Source organism: Saccostrea echinata, unplaced genomic scaffold, assembly GCF_033153115.1.
Source record: "Saccostrea echinata isolate AGI-Se365-2 ecotype Australia unplaced genomic scaffold, CSIRO_AGI_Sech_v1 ptg000028l, whole genome shotgun sequence".
NCBI classification, from domain to species: Eukaryota; Metazoa; Mollusca; class Bivalvia; order Ostreida; family Ostreidae; genus Saccostrea; species Saccostrea echinata.
Genome location: NW_026889777.1, coordinates 3,023,630 through 3,044,550, shown reverse-complemented (window position 1 = coordinate 3,044,550; position 20,921 = coordinate 3,023,630). Strand labels below are relative to the sequence as shown.

Here is a 20,921-nt window from a genome sequence, read left to right as displayed (position 1 = left end):
AGTAAAACATCTTGTCACTACACAGAGGTTTTACGTGTATTAGAGAATAAAATTATCAATTAACACATAGTAATACTATACGGAAGAAAAATCTTTCATCTTTTAGTGTGAAAAGTTCCCCAGTCAATGGTACTGTGGTGGAGCAGCTGCGTCTCCCCACTCAGAAAAGTCCAGGGATGGTAAGGATGAACACGTCACTAAAGGATTACTGTCAAAGAAAAAAATATGTATACAATGCATAATTATACAAACATCGATAAAAAAAGCTTAAACGACCAAACGAGATCTCTTGTTTCAAAGATGGACATTTAGCCCTCCCGACCTTTTATGCATTTTAACAGTTTTCTAATACTGCTCTGCTTTCAATAGCCGATACAGGAGCTTTTCAGCCCTCTCCCATGCAAATAAAAGTAAGAAGCATTTGGGCCACAACGCTTACCTTGACCATGATATTTGTCATCAGAGTACGTATTTCTGAAAGCTTTTTTCTCTTTATATACCCATGAAAAGTAAAACCAACAAATTATTGTTCTAAGTGGCTGTGAATAAACTGGATTTGAAGCTACGAATATTGAGATGATTAAATATAAATGCAGGTATGATTAACATGATATGAAGATGATGAGTTACAGATCAAGTTTGCATTTCGTTCCGCTTCGATGATTTTGGACGGAATTACAAGTTTGGGCTTAGTAAACTGTATTTTAACACTATAGCATAGTTCAGACTCTCGATATATATACAAGTATATATATATATATATATATATATATATATATATATATATATATATATATATATATATATATATATATATATATATATATATATAAAGATATAATTATATTACCTTAATCCAGGCAAGAAAAAGGAATTCCTTTGTATCTTATTCAAATTCAGCGCATCGCAGATGATTTTAGACAAGGTCAGTTTCCTGATTTCATTTAGTTGTCCTGCAATTATGAAATGTAAACTTGTGTTTTCCAAGGAAAAGTGTTTACTTGAGGCAACTGAGTTTGTAAATAAATGTGTAACTGTTGTGTTTGCTTAACATCTACGAGGTAAGGTTAAATTCATACAAAGATACTTTCTAAATCATATCAAGGAAAGCAGGTAAATGATAAAAGTAAACAATATTAGGCACCAATTTTCTCTATAGGTCGTCTGTGCTAAACTGAGGCCCTAATCACACGCAGATATTTTTATTTTAATTTCAAAAAAAGAAGATAAATCGTCAAGGTCCATTTCACGGCACGAAGTGGTTGGTAAACCCTGCAATTCCTGAAAGACGTAAAGTAAGAAATATTCATCCCCTTTATTAAATTTCTACCATTTGCAAATGTAAAAGCAAGATATGTGACTCATTAAAACAAAGAAGGATTGGGATAAATGAAGAGAAAACTTTAAGGTAACTCCTGCATTTTGAATAAATGTCATATTCTAAATAGATCTTGCCGTATCAAAGCTCAATTTACCAGGGTTAGAAATATCAACAAAATTGAATTCATTCATATACATGTAACTATGTCAAAGGTCTCGATAAAAGTCACGAAAACATGATTGCTGGTTTGTTTTAGAAGGACCGATGACAAGAAATACATGCCATATTTATTCATATCAAAGTCCTGCCTAAAAAAAATCTAAAAGAAAATAAGGATTTTTTTCCAGAAATTATCAATGCTTGCCAGCATGTTTTTGAAATGTATTTCTGATTGTTTATAAGATATTCTGTTAAAGAGGGAGCAGGTCAATGGTGTAGATATTAGCGGTCCAGACGTTTTAGAAAAGGCGAAAAACGTCAATTAGCTAAATATCAAAATTCTCTTACGGTTCAAAAGAAATTATAGAGTGTGCCGAATGAATAAACTTACATATGACACAACAGAAACAAAGTATACATGTAGCTCCTTTTTTTGAATATTTACACAAAATACATGTACATAAATTATTTTCTTTACCTATTTACATTCGATAGCATACATTTAGTATTGAAAATATATCAGGAAAGCTTTTTTTTTCAAATATCGGTACTAGTCTATACCTATAGAGAATCCCTCTGTTCCACTTTTTTCGTACCAATATCTGTCTCCAAACTTAAGGTCCCTGAACTGATTTCCTAGCAGGCATTCAAAAAGAGGCCCAACAAGTGCGTCATCGCGAGGTGTCTCGGTGATACCCCCGACGAACACATCGATATCATCAACATCTCTACAGTAAGTAAAGAAATTCTTTATTAACTTCATCAGAATTATAGAGGATGGTGCAATGATCATAAAAGGTAGTGGAGGATATTCAGCAGGGTACCAGATAAACAAACTCCAAGCTTTCATTTTTCATATTTTTTTTAAAAAAAGGCAAAATTCCCCAAATGCTTTAAATTGAATGTGAAGATAACGAACAATATGCTCAAAATCCAATTCAACAATAAAATTGTGAGCAGAGCAAACACGGACTCTGATAACAGAGGTGGGATCAGGTTCCAAAGAGAGGCGAACATCCCTTGTCGACCAGCCACACTCGCCGTGTATCTTTGTCATGTTCGGGTAAGCGGAAAAATCTTACCAATTAAGTGTAATAATAATAGCCTGACAATTCGAATGGAAGACGTAAGTCAACATTACTTAATGACAGATTGTATATGCAAACAAGGTTATGATTGTATATACCATAGAATTTTCGAAAGCAGACTTCATTTGAAATTGTTGATATCCTTGTATTTTCAGCTTATTTATTAATTTCCTGCCTCTTTTTAGAAATTGATGGTACGAAGAACATGCTCTTCAGTATCGAATCAACTGGGAGACATAAACCTCATATGCAAGTGTTAATGGTACATGTATATTGCTACATAAACAATGAAGATGATGGCCACAGCAAGAGACTTCTTTTCATGAAGATGTTTTTCAATAAATTTTGCTTCAAAGGCATTCAAAAACAGGTCTGCTAATAATAACGGCAAATTAATAACGATTGGAATTCCTACTCAATGATGGCTAGCCACAAACAACGAATATATTTAGAATATGACTTTAAACCTTTCGAGTAACTAATAATGCTAAAAATTGTTAACTACACAACTTTACTATCCTTTTGCAAAATAGCAACTGACGTTTCAAATTACTTTGTGAAACTTTACACCTTTCACATAACTCATACTGTAGAAGTGCTTGGTTCCCAGGGAAATATTATTTGCATCAAAATATTCTATGCAAGACACAATCATACAAATGCATTTTAGAATGAACCTGGCTTTAATTCCACATCAGATAATCTAACTTATACTCAGGGTGTCCTTACAACAGATTAAATTCTTCAAAATCACATTTTAGTTTCAAATACTTCTAACATTCCAGTCAACGAAAGAGAATTTGATTTACCGGACCTACACTGGATTCTAAAACTTCATAAAAATCTCTACATAGATACATTGCACGATTCATTATACAGTATAAAGCATGTTCCACCAAGTCCCTATTTATCTTTTAGTCTCCTCAAAAAACAAAAATACAAACGAAAATTTGTTTTGAAGGAGAAACTTGCAACATATTCCACAGTAAAGTAAGCATTTCGCAAATTCTATATAAACTACAAGTATATAAGGACGAATTGGTATGCAAATACAACTATTGTTGGGTAGTATTTTGAGTATTTTGTTTATTGCCAATTCTAGACCTTGTATTTATACAAATTTTTACTACGAAATACTCCGTTTGCCTGATATATACAGAGAACTCACGGTTGGTGTGACCGGTCTACAAGGGATGTTTTCTCCTCCTAGGCACCTGAATCGGAAATGTTTGATTTGACATAACCCTACATATTACTCGTAAATGTAAGTCTAAATTTTACAGGTCTTACTCATAAGCTTGTTCCAGCCGCATCCTGCTATCATAGTTATGATCATATAATTCTGTAAAAGATAGCGCCACTGGAAGATTACACCACTTTCTCCATGCGTTGTAAGCTTGAAGACCATGATCTCGTCCCCTCTGGATGTTAAATGACATCAGATCAAAGGTTACCCCATTCATGTCACGGAACAATTCATTCCTGACAGCATTTTCAACTTCCCTGAAATAGTCAAAAAAATGTAAATTTATCAAATTTGCATATTCTTAATTAACTCCCCCCCCCCCCCCATTTTCCAAAGTGATCTCAGTATAACGAATTCTTCAAAGACTAATGGTATCCACATCTAAACGTTCTTTCCTTAAATATATGTGTAGAATTCAAAATAAAAACAATTAAGTGGTTGCTTTAAAATAACTGCTTAAACAGCTCTGGTGTAAAAATAAAGTTTAATGCATTTTGTACCTGTCAACTTTTCTGGAGGGCGTGGCTAAGAGAAATCGTGTTAAATCGGGTATGTTTTTCCCGTTTTTCGTGACTACCATGTGTGGATCCATTAGGACATCTTCTGTTTTAAAAACTCTAGACGTGGCAAACTTCCGTGTCATGTACCCAAGCTCTGGGGGTATCTGCAATGTACATTGTAATTGTATTGTGATGTCAGAGTTATATCAAAAGGATGGGTTCTACCTAATCAAGTCAAGAGCAGTTGTCTATTATAACCCTTAAGCAAAATAAAAAAATGAATCTTCTTTTTTAAAACTAACGTTATTTTCAAGTAAACGTCACTTGAGACCTTCAGACCTTTATTGAATGGAATTGATTCAAGGGTAAATATTGCGTTGTCAAACGAGTCATGAATATGACCACGCCAATGTCTTTGAATTCAAGGTCAATTATCTATGAGATGCTGTAATTTACAATGCGTCAAACATAGTATCTTTGGTATCTGATGATTAATATAATTTTAACCTGTTAATTTATTTTTCTTACATCTCTTACGTGTACGTAGTGATACATTCATTAAGGTCAATAGTGATGGACATGAATTCAAGGCCATATAGTTATAGTTATGTTATTAAGGTCATAAAGTGATGGAAATGTCAACAAGGACACAAAGTGATGGATGTCATTAAGGTCATATAGTGATGAATATGACATCAAGGTCATAAAGTGATGGATATGTCACCAAGGTCATATAGTGATGAATATGTATTGATGGTTGCCATCAAGGTCATATAGTGAAGGACATATCATTAAGGACATACATTGATGGATATGTCATCAATCGACATCGAGTGATTGGCATGCAAAAGAGGTCATAGACTAGCGGTTGGCATGTCATCAAGATCATTTGATGATGACAAGTGTTGTTGTTTTGAGAGGGGGGGGGGGGTATATCCGTTTTGTTAAAAAAATTGATATATGATTATGAACAGGGAATTCGTAGAGTCTAAAAATCTAACCTATATACAATGATAATAAGGTAAGACATGAGTTTAAAAACAAACAAGCGAACCTGCGAGTGTCCGTATCTAAGAGCTGCCGTGGCGATGACATTCTTCACGGTTGGATTCACAAATGGGTCATACCTGTCCCAAAAACCAGTTGGCTGAAGGTTCAAATCCAGAATTGCTCGGGTCGTTCCACCCAACAGGATCGGAAGGTATTCTCCGTATGTTATCTGCTGTATAATGGCGCCCATGATTTTCTTTGTTTCCAGGAACACCTCTTGGCTTGTTTGGTGGGTTTTTCTTTTTAAAGCTTTTGCTAGGATGTTATGGAAGCGGAGAAATATTACGTGTAATCCACTCAAAGACGGAACTTCATTTACCCTTTCATCACCTGCAACGCAATTTTCTTTAATTTTAAATTTTCCCAGTTCAAATTTACAAAAGTACTTTTCATAATTTGAACTGTGTATTCTACATCAATATAATTATAATAAATTGTATGTACACGTATTAGAAACACTCTCTGAATATTAATATGTATTATTATTTAGAACTGATTTTTCACATTGAAAGTTTTTTGATTATGTTGATTGCATTATCCAACATAAATCTCCTTTAATGATAAGTTTACTACTAAAAAGTTTAATACTACAAGAGAATGTCAAAAATTACGAGAGGGTCCATGGGCCACATCGTTCACCTGAGGAATTTTCCCCATCTCTAAACCCTCAAGGTAGCCGATTAAAAAAATTCATTACAACATTGTTATAAATATGTGGAATTCAATTTTAGATTTTGTGCACATAACTTTATAAAAGAAGCTTTGAACCATATCTATGGTGCCTTCATCAATTCAACATGCCTAGGAAGTGAACAAACAATCGATGCAAATTTCTTTTCAATAAATAGTTCTAGAAAACTTTCAGTACACATTAAAAACAAGTTATTTTGGGGAAAAAAGTGGGTACAAAAAAGAATTTTTAACTTGAAATTAAAGAAAGAAATAGTTATTTATCTCAGTGAGAGTTATCATGTCTCTTTTAAGAGGGTCAGTGAACCTTAATTCTGTATAAAATATCGTTGATTATTCTTTGTAAAGTAAATATTCGACTGTATAGATCTCTGCTTATATTTATTGGCTGTTATAGATACATGTACCGAAATAATACTTAAGTACCCTTGCAAAAAGGAATCCTATGTTGTTTCATTAATGAAATCAAGGACCAATCATCAAACAGGCTATTGTGTCAGACTGACCGTTATTGAATACTGAACACGTTTTAAATAAATTACTAAAAGTTAAAAAGCGTATCTCTTGTTGGAATTGCAAAGCCGATTTTTTGAAAAGAATTCCTTTCCAAAAAAAAAAAAAAAAAAAAAACAAGATGTGTTTGTGAAACACTGATGCCCCCGTATGGCAGCTTATGGCGAAGGTTTAAGTTTCTCAAATGCAAGTCAAAATCCAGGCCAAAAGATAAAAAATGTTGATACCCAAAGAAAGATCTTGTCTTGAGGAATACACCTGTGAAATTTGAAAGACCTAGATACAACTGTTCAAAAGTTATGGCGAAGGTTAAAGTTTTTTAAATAAAAGTCAAACGTCAAGGTCAAGGTTAAAGTGGTTGGTACCAAAGGAAGATCTTGTCAGAAGGATTACATATGTGAATTATGAAAGCCCTAGCACCAACCATTCAAAAGTTATGGCCAAGGTTAAAGTTTTTCAAAAGTAGGTCAAACTCCTAGGTCAAGGTCAAAGGGTCAAAGTGGTTAGTATCCAAAGGAAGGTCTTGTCACAATGATTAAATATGTGAAGAATGAAAGCCCTAGCATCAACCATTTAAAAGTTATGGCCAAGGTTAAAGTTTTTCAAAAGTAGGTCAAACTCCTAGGTCAAGGTCAAAAGGTCAAAGTGGTTGGTATTCAAAGGAAGGTCTTGTCACAAGGATTACATATGTGAAGTATGAAAGCCCTAACACCAACCTTTCGAAAGTTATGGCCAAGGTTAAAGTTTTTCAGAAGTAGGTCAAACTCCTAGGTCAAGGTCAAAGGGTCTAAGTGGTTGATATCCAGAGGAAGGTCTTGTCACAAGGAATACACATGTGAAGTTTGAAACCCTAAGCACCAACTGTTCAAAAGTTATGGCCAAGGTTAAAGTTTTTCAAAAGTAGGTCAAAGTCCAAGGTCAAGGTCAAAAGGTCAAAGTTGTTGGTATCCAAAGGAAGGCCTTGTCACAAAGAATACACATGTGAAGTTTGAAACCCCAAGCACCAACTGTTCAGAAGTTATGGCCAAGGTTAAAGTCTCATAAAATTTTGCAAAAGTGGGTCAAACTCCAAGGTCAAGGTCAAAAGGTCAAATATGATGGTACCCAAAGAAAGGTCTTGTCACAAGGAATACACATGTGAAATATGAAAGTAATAGCTCCAACCAATCAAAAGTTATGGGCAAAGTTAAAGTTGACAACAGACAGACAGACAAACAGACAAACAAACAGACAAACAGATAAACAGACAAACAGACAGACAGGACAAAAACAATATACCCCCGGGATCTTTCGATCCGGGGGCATAAAAAGAGAAAACAAGAGGACTAAATACTGTACATGTACATAAATTGACGTATTAAAAATTTAGCGCAATCACTGGGTATGGAGTTGTTGGCGAAATCATGAATTAGCGCTATACATGTCCGTGCCGTATACTGTTTTTATAAATGATTTCTTACCGGTATTCATGAATTAGCGCATCGTTGTCTGCGCCAAAGCCGTTAAAATATGAAGCCCGCTTTTTTAAGTACATGTACAGTAAATCCTAGGGTCGATGAAGGGTCATCCCTGTAAATGTAACCTATAAAACATTATTGCTATCGTTGTTCGAAACACTTTTAATTTGCTTAACAATGCTTTGTTTTCCATAGCAGAGTGCTGGGGCATAATCGCTACCCTCATCTGGTCGATTTTTAAAAACTCATTTTGCTTTCTTTGGTAAAGAATATTTATTTGCCTGTCGTAATATTTCAAGGTCTGGTTTTAGATGATAAAATATGTCTTGGATAAAATCTGATCAAATATGCTTCGTTTGAACACACTTCATATCTTAAACCCAAGGAAAACCTTGTTCCAAGTGTTTGAAAATAGTCATGTGTTTCTTGAAAAGAAGTTGAAAGTGTTGAAACTTAACAAATACCGGACGAAATTGACGTTGTCAGCTAGATCACATAAGATGACCAGTTTAAGATAAACTTATTTCAGCCTCTGGCCCAGATGAGATAAAATGCCCCGTTTACATAAAAAGAAGAACCTCCCATCGAGTCTAACTTTAGGGATGTTTTTTCATCAGTTCGTTCAATTATAATAAGTAATTACAATTAATTTTGATTGATTGATATTGTGTGGGATTTTACATTGATTCTAAAATGTCTAACACTATCAGGTATAATGTGTGGTATAAAGAGCTTACCGCCCAGTTGGCAGAAGTCCTCAGGTTGTGAAATCTCACAGGCACCTCCAGGAGGAAGAAGGTCACCTTTGGAGGTCCTCAGGGTTCCTATAGTTACCGTCAAACATTTACATTAATTTCAAATTTAAGGTACAAGGTAATATCTGTTTAAATTTACTCAGATATAATTGTTGATATCTAGAATTCCAAAATAAATTGATTCCGTAGTTAAAATCAAAAGGCCCCCAAGGAATTGATTTATTGAATGGTATTTGCTCAAAGTCGTCTCAGATATAATTCATATCATTAATTGTCATAAAATAACAAACCAAAATATTAACAAACCAACACGTCCATTTAGATTCTCATGAAAAAGTTTTGAGTCTCCGTATATCATTCCTGCATCAATGAAGGAGGAAATACGGTTCACTTGTTCTCTGTACCCTATAATCAATGGGAAAAAAATTAAGACACATAATGCATAATTATACATGTATTGCATGTTGCCTCTACTTTAAAGTTTTTTCCTAATCCAATTATGTATATTTTTAATTTCACCTTAAAGAGGGATTCTTCTCATATTTATTGTATTTAAAAAATTTATAAAATGTTTACAGATTCAAGAAAACAATTTAGGATCAACTAAATTAAAATTGACAATTTCATTTTGAAGAAAGGTCAGGTCAAGGATATTTTTTTCCCTGATATTAGAAATAAAAAATACTGTGATGTCTACTACAAATTCATAATTAATTTTTGGCATTTAAAATGATATAGGGCCTACAATTGAGATAAAAAATTAAACTGGAATTAATAACTGGAATTTCCTATATTTCTTTTTTCAATTTTGGGGAACATTAATGGTTTTGATTTGCTTGATTTATTTAGATTTTATTATTATTAATATTTTATTTATTTATTCATTTTTTTTTTGTTTCGGCTTTTCACATATGAAGTTGTTATATAAATACACAAAGTGATACAAAAAGCAAAATGTTTACTGAAAGAAGAAAACACATTTTACTGATTTTTTTCCCAATCTGTTCTTAGATTTGAAACTTTCAAAATCAAACAATATTGCTTTAGAAAATCATATTTCTTTGATATATTTCAAAGTTATGGTCCACGATTACTAATTTGAGTGACTTCAGAAAATTCCTTTTATTATACCTTTGATTGTTTAAAAGTATTGACTAAACTCATAAGCCTTTAATAATTTTAAGAAGCAGGAAAGGAGACATACTCATCCGCCAAAAATATAATCACTGCTAGATTTCAAACTCTTTTTTTTAAATGTTACATTTATAAGACAAAATGATCTTTTAAATCCCTAACATTTTGATATTAAAGACACATAAACAAAGATACTTAAATTGAATATTTCATTTATTCAGAAACCAGACAAGAATCCCTCCTTTTCGTTCTGTTGTAAAAATCAAACATGCATGTACATATATAGTGCTAAAGATCCTACGATGTTCAATACGAAATATAGACGGGCTATTGTCTGGATAAAATAAATTTGATATTTCCTTCAGATATCCCGCCTTATTATTAAATAAGCGAACTCTACAGCAGTAGATTAGGATATCTAATATATGATAGAACGAGTGAATGTTAAAAATCAATGCAAATTAGTGTTCCTCAACATTTATTTGTGCACGTTTATGCGGTGAAAATTTAAATAATTTATGGCATTGTTTTAAACTACAGTACTTAAATCTATTTGATAATTCTCAGTAACAAGGACTAAACAAGCTACAAAACAATTGTAAATAAAGATCACTCACCTATACTACAGCCCTCATCAAATGGAGCAGGTATAGACCGGGACAGGTCCATGCACGTTCTGTTACGAAACCGATTGTCATTTGCTGGAATGTCTATTGCAATACATTCAGGGCTGAAAAAAGGTAATCGAAAAATTAAGTTTTATTACATTTTCAGCAGTGAAATGCTTTAATTTATTCCTTGAATTAAAGTTTCATTTTCGAAAGTGATATTTTTCCAGTGAAAATATCAAGATGATATTTTCATTAGTAAAAATTAAAAAAATCTAGGAAAACCTCTCGAATTTCCCTCCTTTTATGAATAGTTTATAACAAAAATCCTGTTTATAGTAGGAGTGTAAATATGTCATCCAGACACGGATTTAAACTAAACTGTCATAGTTCCTCCAAATTGTTATAAAAATCTAAGTTTATACTCTCCGCTCTCACAATCCCTTATAATCTCACAACCACTGAGCTACGTGACGGCAAAGCCTACGACATTGCATTATGAAAAGACAGGTGCAATAGGAAAAACAAAGAACGTCTACTAAACAGAAAATTCAATATTTTTTTGTTGGTTATTGAATTTATTTCTCTCGTGAAAAAGGATTTATGATGTATGTACATTCGTGAAAAGATTTAAGAAAATCACATACCACTCGAGAAATAATTTCCATATCCAAATATAGAACAATGAATTATTTCTATACAAAACCTTGCAAGTTATTTTTCACAGCGTCAGAATACAGTGTAATATGTCCACTAATATTTCAAATAATCAACATCGAGGAAGTAGAGTTATCTAGTCTTTATATATAATAATAATATTTTCAAGATTTATTGGCAATCAAAGAAGTTAGAGATGGCCATCAATTAACAAGTGTATCATCATTAAAAGTTCAAGGTTTAAATGTCAAGGCCACTATCCCCCCTTGAGACACTAGAGCTACACACCTGGAATTGCACCATGGTTTTAACCAAGACAAGGTAACTATATATACAATTATTTTATATAATCATATATTTTCATATATCAGACATCAATTATTGTAAGGACACTTACTCCGACTTGTCCGCTCCACAACAATCAAGAGGTTTGCCATTGCTTCCTTCATGAAAGAGAAGATAAATTAGACGATCATCCTCATAACACGAGGGTACCTTAATCCACTCGTTGCCATTGGTTCCCTGACAAATTTCTATACATTTTTATTGGGCCAGCTTCTCTCATTGTGAAGCACAAATCAAATTGGGGTTTTCAAAAGTGGACATAAAAAGTAAACAGAAAATAAGAAGCTGACACCTCAATATGGGTGTACAAGTTGTTTGTCACCAAAAGGTATGGTAAGAAAAGAATCATAATTTGTAATCATCCTGAAAGACGTCGATGCAGTTAGCACGTAAAAATTCGTATAAAGTTTGTCAGGGATCCCATGGCTGAGAATGGACTCAGGGCTCCTGACATTGTGAGGATGTAACAAGTTATGCTTGAAGCAACCAGACTGGTGCAGATTCAGACTTGAGAGCATAATGTAAACATACGTAAATATTCAAAGCTTTATGGAATTGAAATTGATTATATATAAATCTAACATATAATTCTATCTTGTACCTGTATGATACTAAAATCATTTACCGATTGATTTTAAATCAAAATTTATGTAAAATTATAATTTGACATATTGAATGAAAAATATTTTAAGCAGAGATGAAATTCTAAAATGATTGTGTTATCTGTTGATCAAAAGGTAGGAAAGGTGATTAACATAAAAGGAATTAGAATTAAAATTTACCAATAGCGATTGGGGTAAATGTTAAGTCATGGTCTAGAAACTGTCCAAAGGCAAAAAGTATCAAGTTGTGTTTGCTGTCTGTAGGGGTGTTTGCACCTCCCTCAAAAACTTTGTTACTTATTTCTCTTGGACTGGGAAGTTTCCCTCCATTTCTGTTCCTTTCCCGAGGACTATTATAACCTAAAATAAAATGAAACTTTATGTAAATAATCGAACATTTTGTCTTTTTTAAACGTGAAAAGGTTTTTCTATCATCGAGCCCTGTTCTGGGCTCATTTAAAACCCATGTATGGACCCAGCTGATTTTATCCGGTTGCCTGAATAGGATTGTTTGGTTGATACAAAAGGTTTAATTCTTCGATGTTTTTTTATGAAATAGATAAAAGTTAAAATTAAGGTCTGAGAATGCAAACTGCACCTGCTAAGGTAAAACATCCAATAGTCTATTCTTCGAATTATGCTTACTTCCATTCTTGTCGCTCTTTGCATGGCATTGAAATTATACTGATGCCATTCATAATAACCTAGCTACAATGTGATGTAAAAATTTGAACTATTTAGATTGGATCTGGGAGAATTTTAGATAAAACAGCAAGCAATAAACTTTGCTCATTTTATGCTCGTGTATAAAAATAGAATCCTAGATATATACCTCCAAGAGTGCACTGCATTTATGGATAATTCGTCAAAATGCTCTCTATATAAACATATTGTCCAATCTGACTTCTTTAAAATGCAATCCTATTTAACAAAACCTTTTCAGAGTAATTTAAAAAAATATATATTTCCCGCATTAGACTTTCGTCTCACTATCTTAACATAGAATGCGGAAGGTACCAAGGCAAAAGTAGAGAGGATAGATTATGCGATGTTTGTAATACACGTGAAATAGAAGACGAATTCCATTTCATTCTTCAATGCCTAGATATCTAAATTTAAGAAAAAAATATATAAATGAATATTATTACAAATCGCCAAGTACTTTTAAATTAATCCAATTGTTGGGTACCAACCGCATATCTACCTTGGTTGGTTTAGGGAAATATATTCATTATATGCTCTAATATTACGTAACGAAGATCAATCAGGTTAACCTAATTTCTATCTGTGTAAGGTTTATATTTTCAGATGTCTGTACATTAAAGCATCATTGCTATATATTGTATTATAACTTTGAATTATGTATTGTACTGCTTATTGTATTGTACTTAATTTGTTCAATATATAATTGTATACTATAAATGAATTGAACTGTGGGACTGAGAAACACTTGACCAGGGGTCTCCCCCCCCCCCCCCCCCCCAAATTTAGGCTCACTGAGAGTCTTAAATTCTGTAATATATGTTATTATATGTTATTTTTGTAAACTGATGGGCTGTATTGCCCAAAGTTATATCCTGAATAAACTAATATTACTACAACCACAATTACCTAAGAGCTACGTTACCTACAACCCCATCAGTCTATAATATAGGATATAGTACTTTCTCGATGGATTATCCCAAATTTGTGATGATTTCATAAACTTATTCAACAATCACCATTGTAATTTTGTCATTGTTTATTAGTCCCCTACCGGTGAAACCGGAGGGGACTATAGGTTTCCTCTGAGTCTGTCCGTCCGTCTGTCCGTCCGTCTGTCTGTCCCTCTGTCTGTCTGTCAGTCTGTCCCACTTGGTTTTCCGCACTTTTTTCCTATACGCTAGCAGATCTTGAGCTGATTTTTGGTATGCGAGTGTATCTTGATGAGTTACAGATCAAGTTTGCATTTCGTTCCGCTTCATTGATTATTGACGGAATTACGGCCTTTTCAATTTTTAGGGGTTTTCCGCATTTTTCTTCTTAACGCTTTCAGATATTGAGCTGATTTTTGGTATGTGACTTTACCTTGATTATAGCTATAGATCAAGTTTGCATTTGGTCCCGCTTCATTGATTTTTGACGGAATTATGGCATTTTCAATTCTTAACGGGAACCAGATTACACTTGCCGGTAGGGGACTAGTATTGCTAATGCAATACTCTCAGAATGCTTGTTTATTTATAATTATGCAGAACGAGAAGTTCCTCAAAATTTTAAATTCAATGAAGGTGAATCCTTTCAATTGCAAAACTCAACACGGTTGAATGATGTTATGCATATAACATTCACGTATGAAAAATAATTTTAACTAGTAAAGAATGCAGAAAATGCATATTTTTTTCCTACCATCATCATAGACCGGTAATAGGTATCGTGCGTGAGCCTGCAATGCCTTCCCCCATGTTGGATGGAAAAGATTGTTACACACACCGGTGGCGCTTCTGAATCTGGAATGTTCATATTCTTGACACAGCGGAATGACCTTGTCACATAATTGTTTACGGAAAGAAGTTTGGAATTCATTGTTTCTTTCCAGATCTCTGTTGCTCCTTCCCGAACTGAAAACATTTAAGAACAACAATGTCAGAAGCAGTACCCTATAGTTGTTGCATTTGTGTTTTATGAAAGGGGGAACCTAGCAGACCGTATTCTCATAGAATACACAGTTTGATGTGTTTTTTTTTACTTAAAACTTGTTTTAATAACACATCCTCGATTCTTCCAAGTCTGGACCATTGTTTTGAAAAAAGACAACATCTGTTAACTTTTTCATATTTCTGATTAGTTTGAAGGTTTAAAAAAATATTTTATTTCCTATAATACAGAAAACATTGCTTACAAGAAATTACTTGGAATTTATAATTGATTTGAAGATACAATGTATTTTATTATGTAATAAAACATGAATGGATTAGGCAGCAGCAATTGCCTATATAAGCCCTCTCCACAATTTGTTTTGACTCCCTGATTAAAAACATGCTATAATCAATATGTGTTCTAATTGTGAAAAAATGTCTTTCGTTAATTACTTAGATTTGGCTGATGCAAGACGGCATACTAAATGCATAAATATTGAAAAGTTAAAATTACCTTATAGCACATTTCCATGTATGATGATATCTTGGTTAGTACTTTTTGTCTAGTCTTGATTACGAAAGCGTATTATTGCCACTTGGACACTTTTTTATTTTTCATTTTCCACACTTTAGTCTGTAAATTTTACACTTTATTCTGTAAATTTTACACTTTAATCTGTAAATTTTACACTTCGATCTATAAAATTTACATTTAATCTGCAAATTTTACACTTTATTTTGTAAAATTTACACTTTATTCCGTAAAATGTACACTTTAATCTGAAAAATTTACACTTTAAAGTGTAAATTTTACACTTTAATCTGTAAATTTTACACATAAAAGTGTTAAATTTACACTTTAATCTGTAAATTTTACACATTAAAGTGTAAATGTACACTTTAATGTGTAAAATTTACACTTTAAGTGTAAATTTTACACTTTAATCTGTAAATTTTACACATTACACAATAAAGTGTAAAATTTACACTTTAATCTGTATGATTTACACTTTTATCTGTTTATTTCACATAATCAAGTTGGCAACTTCATACATCTTAAGTAACACGCTATAAAGCCAACAGACCATGACTCCTGCATGATAAAATTTAATTTTGTAGGCCTTTCAACTGCCGCTAGGGTTCGATGAAAAGAACGATAACCCATTACCGGATCTTGTTTACAGTGAGTCCGAGGAAGCTAACTGTCTCTAAGCATGTCAAGTTTTAGCATTTTCCAATTGTTTCTTCACTGTCAGCGGAATCCAGTGGTTTGAAAATTTAGCACAAATGTTTAACTTATTTGTCATGTAATTACGACACTGCACAATAATATATAAGTAAAATTTTTAATAAAAATATAAAGTGAAATCAAACCCCCTTCTTAATTTTGACCTGATTGAATTTTTATATTTGGTCTTTCTTCTTCGTGCTTAGTAAAATGAATAAGATAATTTATTGATGCATTTAATTGTAGAAATATTTATCTTTATAGATGAAGAACAACAACACACACGTAAAATACATGGCATTAAATTTTCTTCTACATACCAACGGTCAGAGAGAGTTATAAATCTTGAACATAGTCCGTTTCCCATTCATTTGATCCCGTTGTTTCATGGAGCGTGAAGACATTCCCCTTGTTTTGGTCAACCCTTTTGTGTACCGAAGAATGTAAGGAAACCTACTGTGTACATAACAATACCAACTGAGGCAACCTATATGTCATTCCTATAAACGATAACTCATAAATCGGCACCTTGTTGGTAGTTTTTTTTTTAAAACTTGAGTTACTTGTCCTTAAAACACAACATCGTACAAATCAAATATTAATGATAAATTTTTGGGGGATTTAATTAAATGTATGTATAGTTTACTATCTTTTTTGGGAATTTCACGTACCTACAGATCTATCTATAAAATGGTTTTTACCATATGTGCAACTTGAAAAATTAGTTGAAAGGCCTAAATTTTGATTTCTTATTAACAATAAATGTGGAAAATAATTATCAGATATTATATGTATAGATATAAAACAAATACAAGTAATCCAGTAAGACTGATATAGAGAGATTTCTATAGAATATTTGAAAGAATTATGAATTCAGTGGAAGTGAAGAGCAAATCAAACACACATATCTTTTCAACGATTAATGAATATGATATTGATATCATTATACTCAAATCATTTGATGCGCTCAGCAGTTCAATTATTGAAAGCATAAATTGAATTACATTCTACATGCATTACGGACAACAATTGAATTACTTATTGAATTGAAAGTTTTTAATATAATTATATATATTTTTTTAATTATTATATTAATTATGAAAGTATATACATGTATAAATAGTTAAAGTATATGAGTTTATATTAATTTGGAACAGCATAGAAATTAATGTCCTTTGATTCAATGACGTATCTTTATTGTTACGTTCTAAAATGACCGTAATTTTAACTGATATATTTTACATCATGATCATAGTCTCATAAACATGCAATATCAATCTAAACTGCAAATGAAAAGACAAAAATATTCGAGATATATATTTTAACTGTTCGTCGCTCTTTGCTATAATACTAAATATACTGGATTGAAAAGCAGATTCCCGATAATTTGTTGGGGGGAAATTACGAGGCCCATGAGCAAATCGCCCATCCTTACTTATTATATATACCTGTATAAATTTTTATACAAACACTTGTGAACATCTCAGTTTTATACTAATTTTTCAACTGTCATAAGTTTAACACCATGTAACGACCGTTCTATTATTACAAATTTCAGTATAACTTTATCAAATTAAAGTGTAAAATTTTCAGATTAATGTGAAAAACTTACAGATTAATGTAAAAAATTTAGATTTATGTGTAAAATTTACACTTTAGGGTTTAAAATTTACATATAAAAGTGTAAATTTACAGATAAAAGTGTAAATTTTACAGATTAAAGTGTAAATTTTACAGCTTAAAGTGTACATTTTACAGATTTAAGTGTAAAATGTACAGATTAAAGTGTAAAATTTACAGATTAAAGTGTAAATTTTACAGATTAAAGTGTAGAAATTTAAAAAAAAATAAAAAGTGTAAAAATGGCACTAATACGCTTCCGTACTTGATAAGTTATCAAAGATAAAATCGTAGTCCTTTCAACTAATTTTTCAAGTTATACATATGGTAAAAAACAATTGATAGATATATTTGTAGGTACATGAAATTCTTAAAAAAGATTATAACCTATACATACCTTTGATTAAATCATAAAAAAATTAATTATTAATATTTGATTTGTACGATGTGGTGTTTTAAGGACAGGTAACTCAAATGTAAAACATGACCAACAAAGTGCCGATTTTTGAGTTATCGTTTATAGGAATGACATATAGGCTACTTCAATTGGTATTGTTATGTACACAAAAGGGTTCCTTATATTCTTTGGAACACAAAAGGGTTGACCAAAAAGAAGGAAAATGCCTTCAGTCTATACCTGGAATAACGGGATCAGTGAATGGGGAACAGACTATATTCAAGATTTTTAACTCTACCTAACAGTTGTTATGAAGAAGAAAATATAATGCTATGTTTTTTGTTTGTGCATTGTTGTGCTTCATCTATAAAGATAAATATTTCTGCAATTAAATGCAACAATAAATTATCTTATTCTTTTCATTAAGCACGAAGAAGAACGATCAAGTATAAAAATTTAATCAGATCAAAATTAAGAAGGGGGATGGATTTCACCTTATATTTTTATTAAAAAATTCACTTATATATTATTGTACAGTGTCTATAACTACATGATAATTGAGTTGAACATTTGAACTAAATTTTAAAACCACTGGATTTCCCTGTCAGTGAAGGAACACTTGGGAAATGCTAAAACTTGACATCCTTAAAAACAATTAGCTTCCTCGGACCCGCTCTAAACAAGTTCCGGTAATGGGTTATCGTTCTTTTCATCGAACCCTAGCGGCAGTTAAAAGGCCTAAAAATCGTTTTAAAAGTTTAATGAAAAGGGAATATAAATTTTTTTCACAGTAATGTAAACGTCTTCACTTCAGCGGGTTTTGATATGAAGAATATGTTGAGACACCACAACACGAATTTAATTATCAGGTAACTCACACGTTTACGAGGTTTTTGATGAGACAGAGATACTTGTATCCCGCCCTGGCTAGTCTGTCTTCCTCTTCCAGCTGTTTCTGCAGAAAAGCGAATCTGTTCCCGGTTCTAGGCATCGTGGCTGAAGAAAATGGCAAGCAGTATGCTTTTATTGAAGTATTTGTTTAAAAATAAGGATTGACAAGTTTATTACACCACTTTAGCTGACGAGTGCTTTTATTTATATTTATCAGAACATGCGAAATTAAATATAGTATTCTTTTTATTAAACACACTAACAATAATTAAGAAAAAAATAATTTAAAATAATTTTTCAAAAAAAATTTACTCTCGTTCCTGGTACCAAATCTTCGCTGAGGATCTTGGTAGGAAAGCTGAACTGCGTCAGCAATGATGTCATCAACGTCTTCTCCAAGTCGCGCATGAATCGCCAAAAAACACAGAAGCAGTACAACGATTTTTATACAAAACATTTCGAAAACCGTGTCTTCTATGCAGTAGTGAGAAATTAGAAATGATCTTTCTTCTTCTAAAATGCGCTGAATTTGACCAGTATCGAAACTTAAGCTACAGTTTATATACAGGTATCAGATCGATGACAGTTTACGGAAACTATATTCCGATATGAAAGGAATTCAAGCAGGGTTTCATGAAACTACACAAAGCACAAACTTTAAAGAAGTTCCTCCTATGATGGGTGTGTATGAACAAAACACCATCTAAGGAAACAATTAATTGAATAGAATTTTTAAAAGCTCACGCAACAACAACAACAAAGGCACAATTTTTAAGGAAGTTTCTCCTGGGAATAACGTCAATTTCATACTGATTACACGGGTCATTTAAGCATTTTTTCTACTCTCAGCAGAATTTGATAAACCTAGAAATACCTGTGTAAAAAGCAAATCTAGAAGAACTGCAGAACTAAACCAAGTACTTTATCATTTTTTAACATGATTATACACATGTACATCTTCATATATATCGCCGATCTCAGGCTTACATGGTACACAAGTTACATGTACAAAGTCAGGGCCTTTGCAGTGTATTTTTTTTAAATTGATAATATAGTCTTCATAGTAATCAACCAATAATTAACCAATGTCAATTAATAACTTTTTGAATCAATACAAAGAATCAAATTGCTGTTGTTTTTAAATAGAAGAAAAAATACAAAATACATGTACATGATTAATAATACGCTTCCCATTTAAAGTAACAAGAAAGTTGTAGGACAAAATTCCTTTTAAAACTGAGTTTTCTTTCACAGCAAGTTGGCAAAGTACGATTTTCATACTCTGACAAAGACTGCAACCCCCCCCCCCTCTTCCGACGCACAAAAGTCTATTTTTCAATTCTATTAATCTATATGCATAAAAATTAATAATAATAAGGATTCCAAACCATCCATCTTGCTCCACTACCACCCCCCCCCCCTCCGCCCCACCTTAGGTGGACAAATGTAAAGTTTAAATAACCAGTTTCCCAGGTTACTTGTATGCCTTTGGTTGTTATTTACAACATACAGATTATTATAATAATATATAAAAATATACATTTATTGACTTGGTTCGAGGGCAACATGCGTTTTGTCGGACCCAAGAACCAAACCGTTTGCCTGAGGCCGTAGGCAAACAGTTTGGTTCGAGGGGTCGACAAAACGCATTTTGCCCGAGAACACAATCAATAAATGTTTTGTTATACCTTTTATTTATTTATTTTATTATTATTTTCTTTTTGACATACATGTATGTCGAACACCAACGAATGCAAATAAGATTTAGCTGAACCCGCCCATTATGTGACGTAAACGGTCCAAGATCTCATCGACAGGTCCAATATCTTACTCCGCGGCTAAACATCGATTTTTTATGCCCGCTCAGTAAAACATTGAAAATGTTAGACTTTTATTAGTATTGATTTATATAGGAATAAATTTTTAAAGGTATAACAATATATAGTTTCAATTCGAACTTATGGTGTGAGATGTAAAACGTGAACATAAGGAAGAGTGATCAATCTCATAAATGCAGTAAATGATACGAATTGTGAATAGGA

General features: G+C 32.4%; 1 protein-coding gene across 1 annotated transcript; it reads right to left on the bottom strand.

Annotated features, from left to right (window-relative positions):
• Positions 1–19: 19 nt before the first annotated feature.
• Positions 20–19,336, bottom strand: LOC133193850 (peroxidasin-like). The gene is made up of 14 exons (XM_061329772.1): positions 19,192–19,336; positions 18,867–18,984; positions 14,514–14,725; positions 12,306–12,485; positions 11,576–11,621; positions 10,531–10,643; positions 9,086–9,184; positions 8,762–8,848; positions 5,369–5,694; positions 4,315–4,478; positions 3,859–4,071; positions 2,042–2,208; positions 851–953; positions 20–208 (listed from the first exon to the last, which is right to left on the bottom strand). Exons 1-14 carry the CDS (start codon positions 19,334–19,336, stop codon positions 124–126), a joined length of 2,058 nt encoding a protein of 685 aa, XP_061185756.1. The 3' UTR covers positions 20–123.
• Between the last annotated feature and the right edge of the window lie 1,585 nt (positions 19,337–20,921).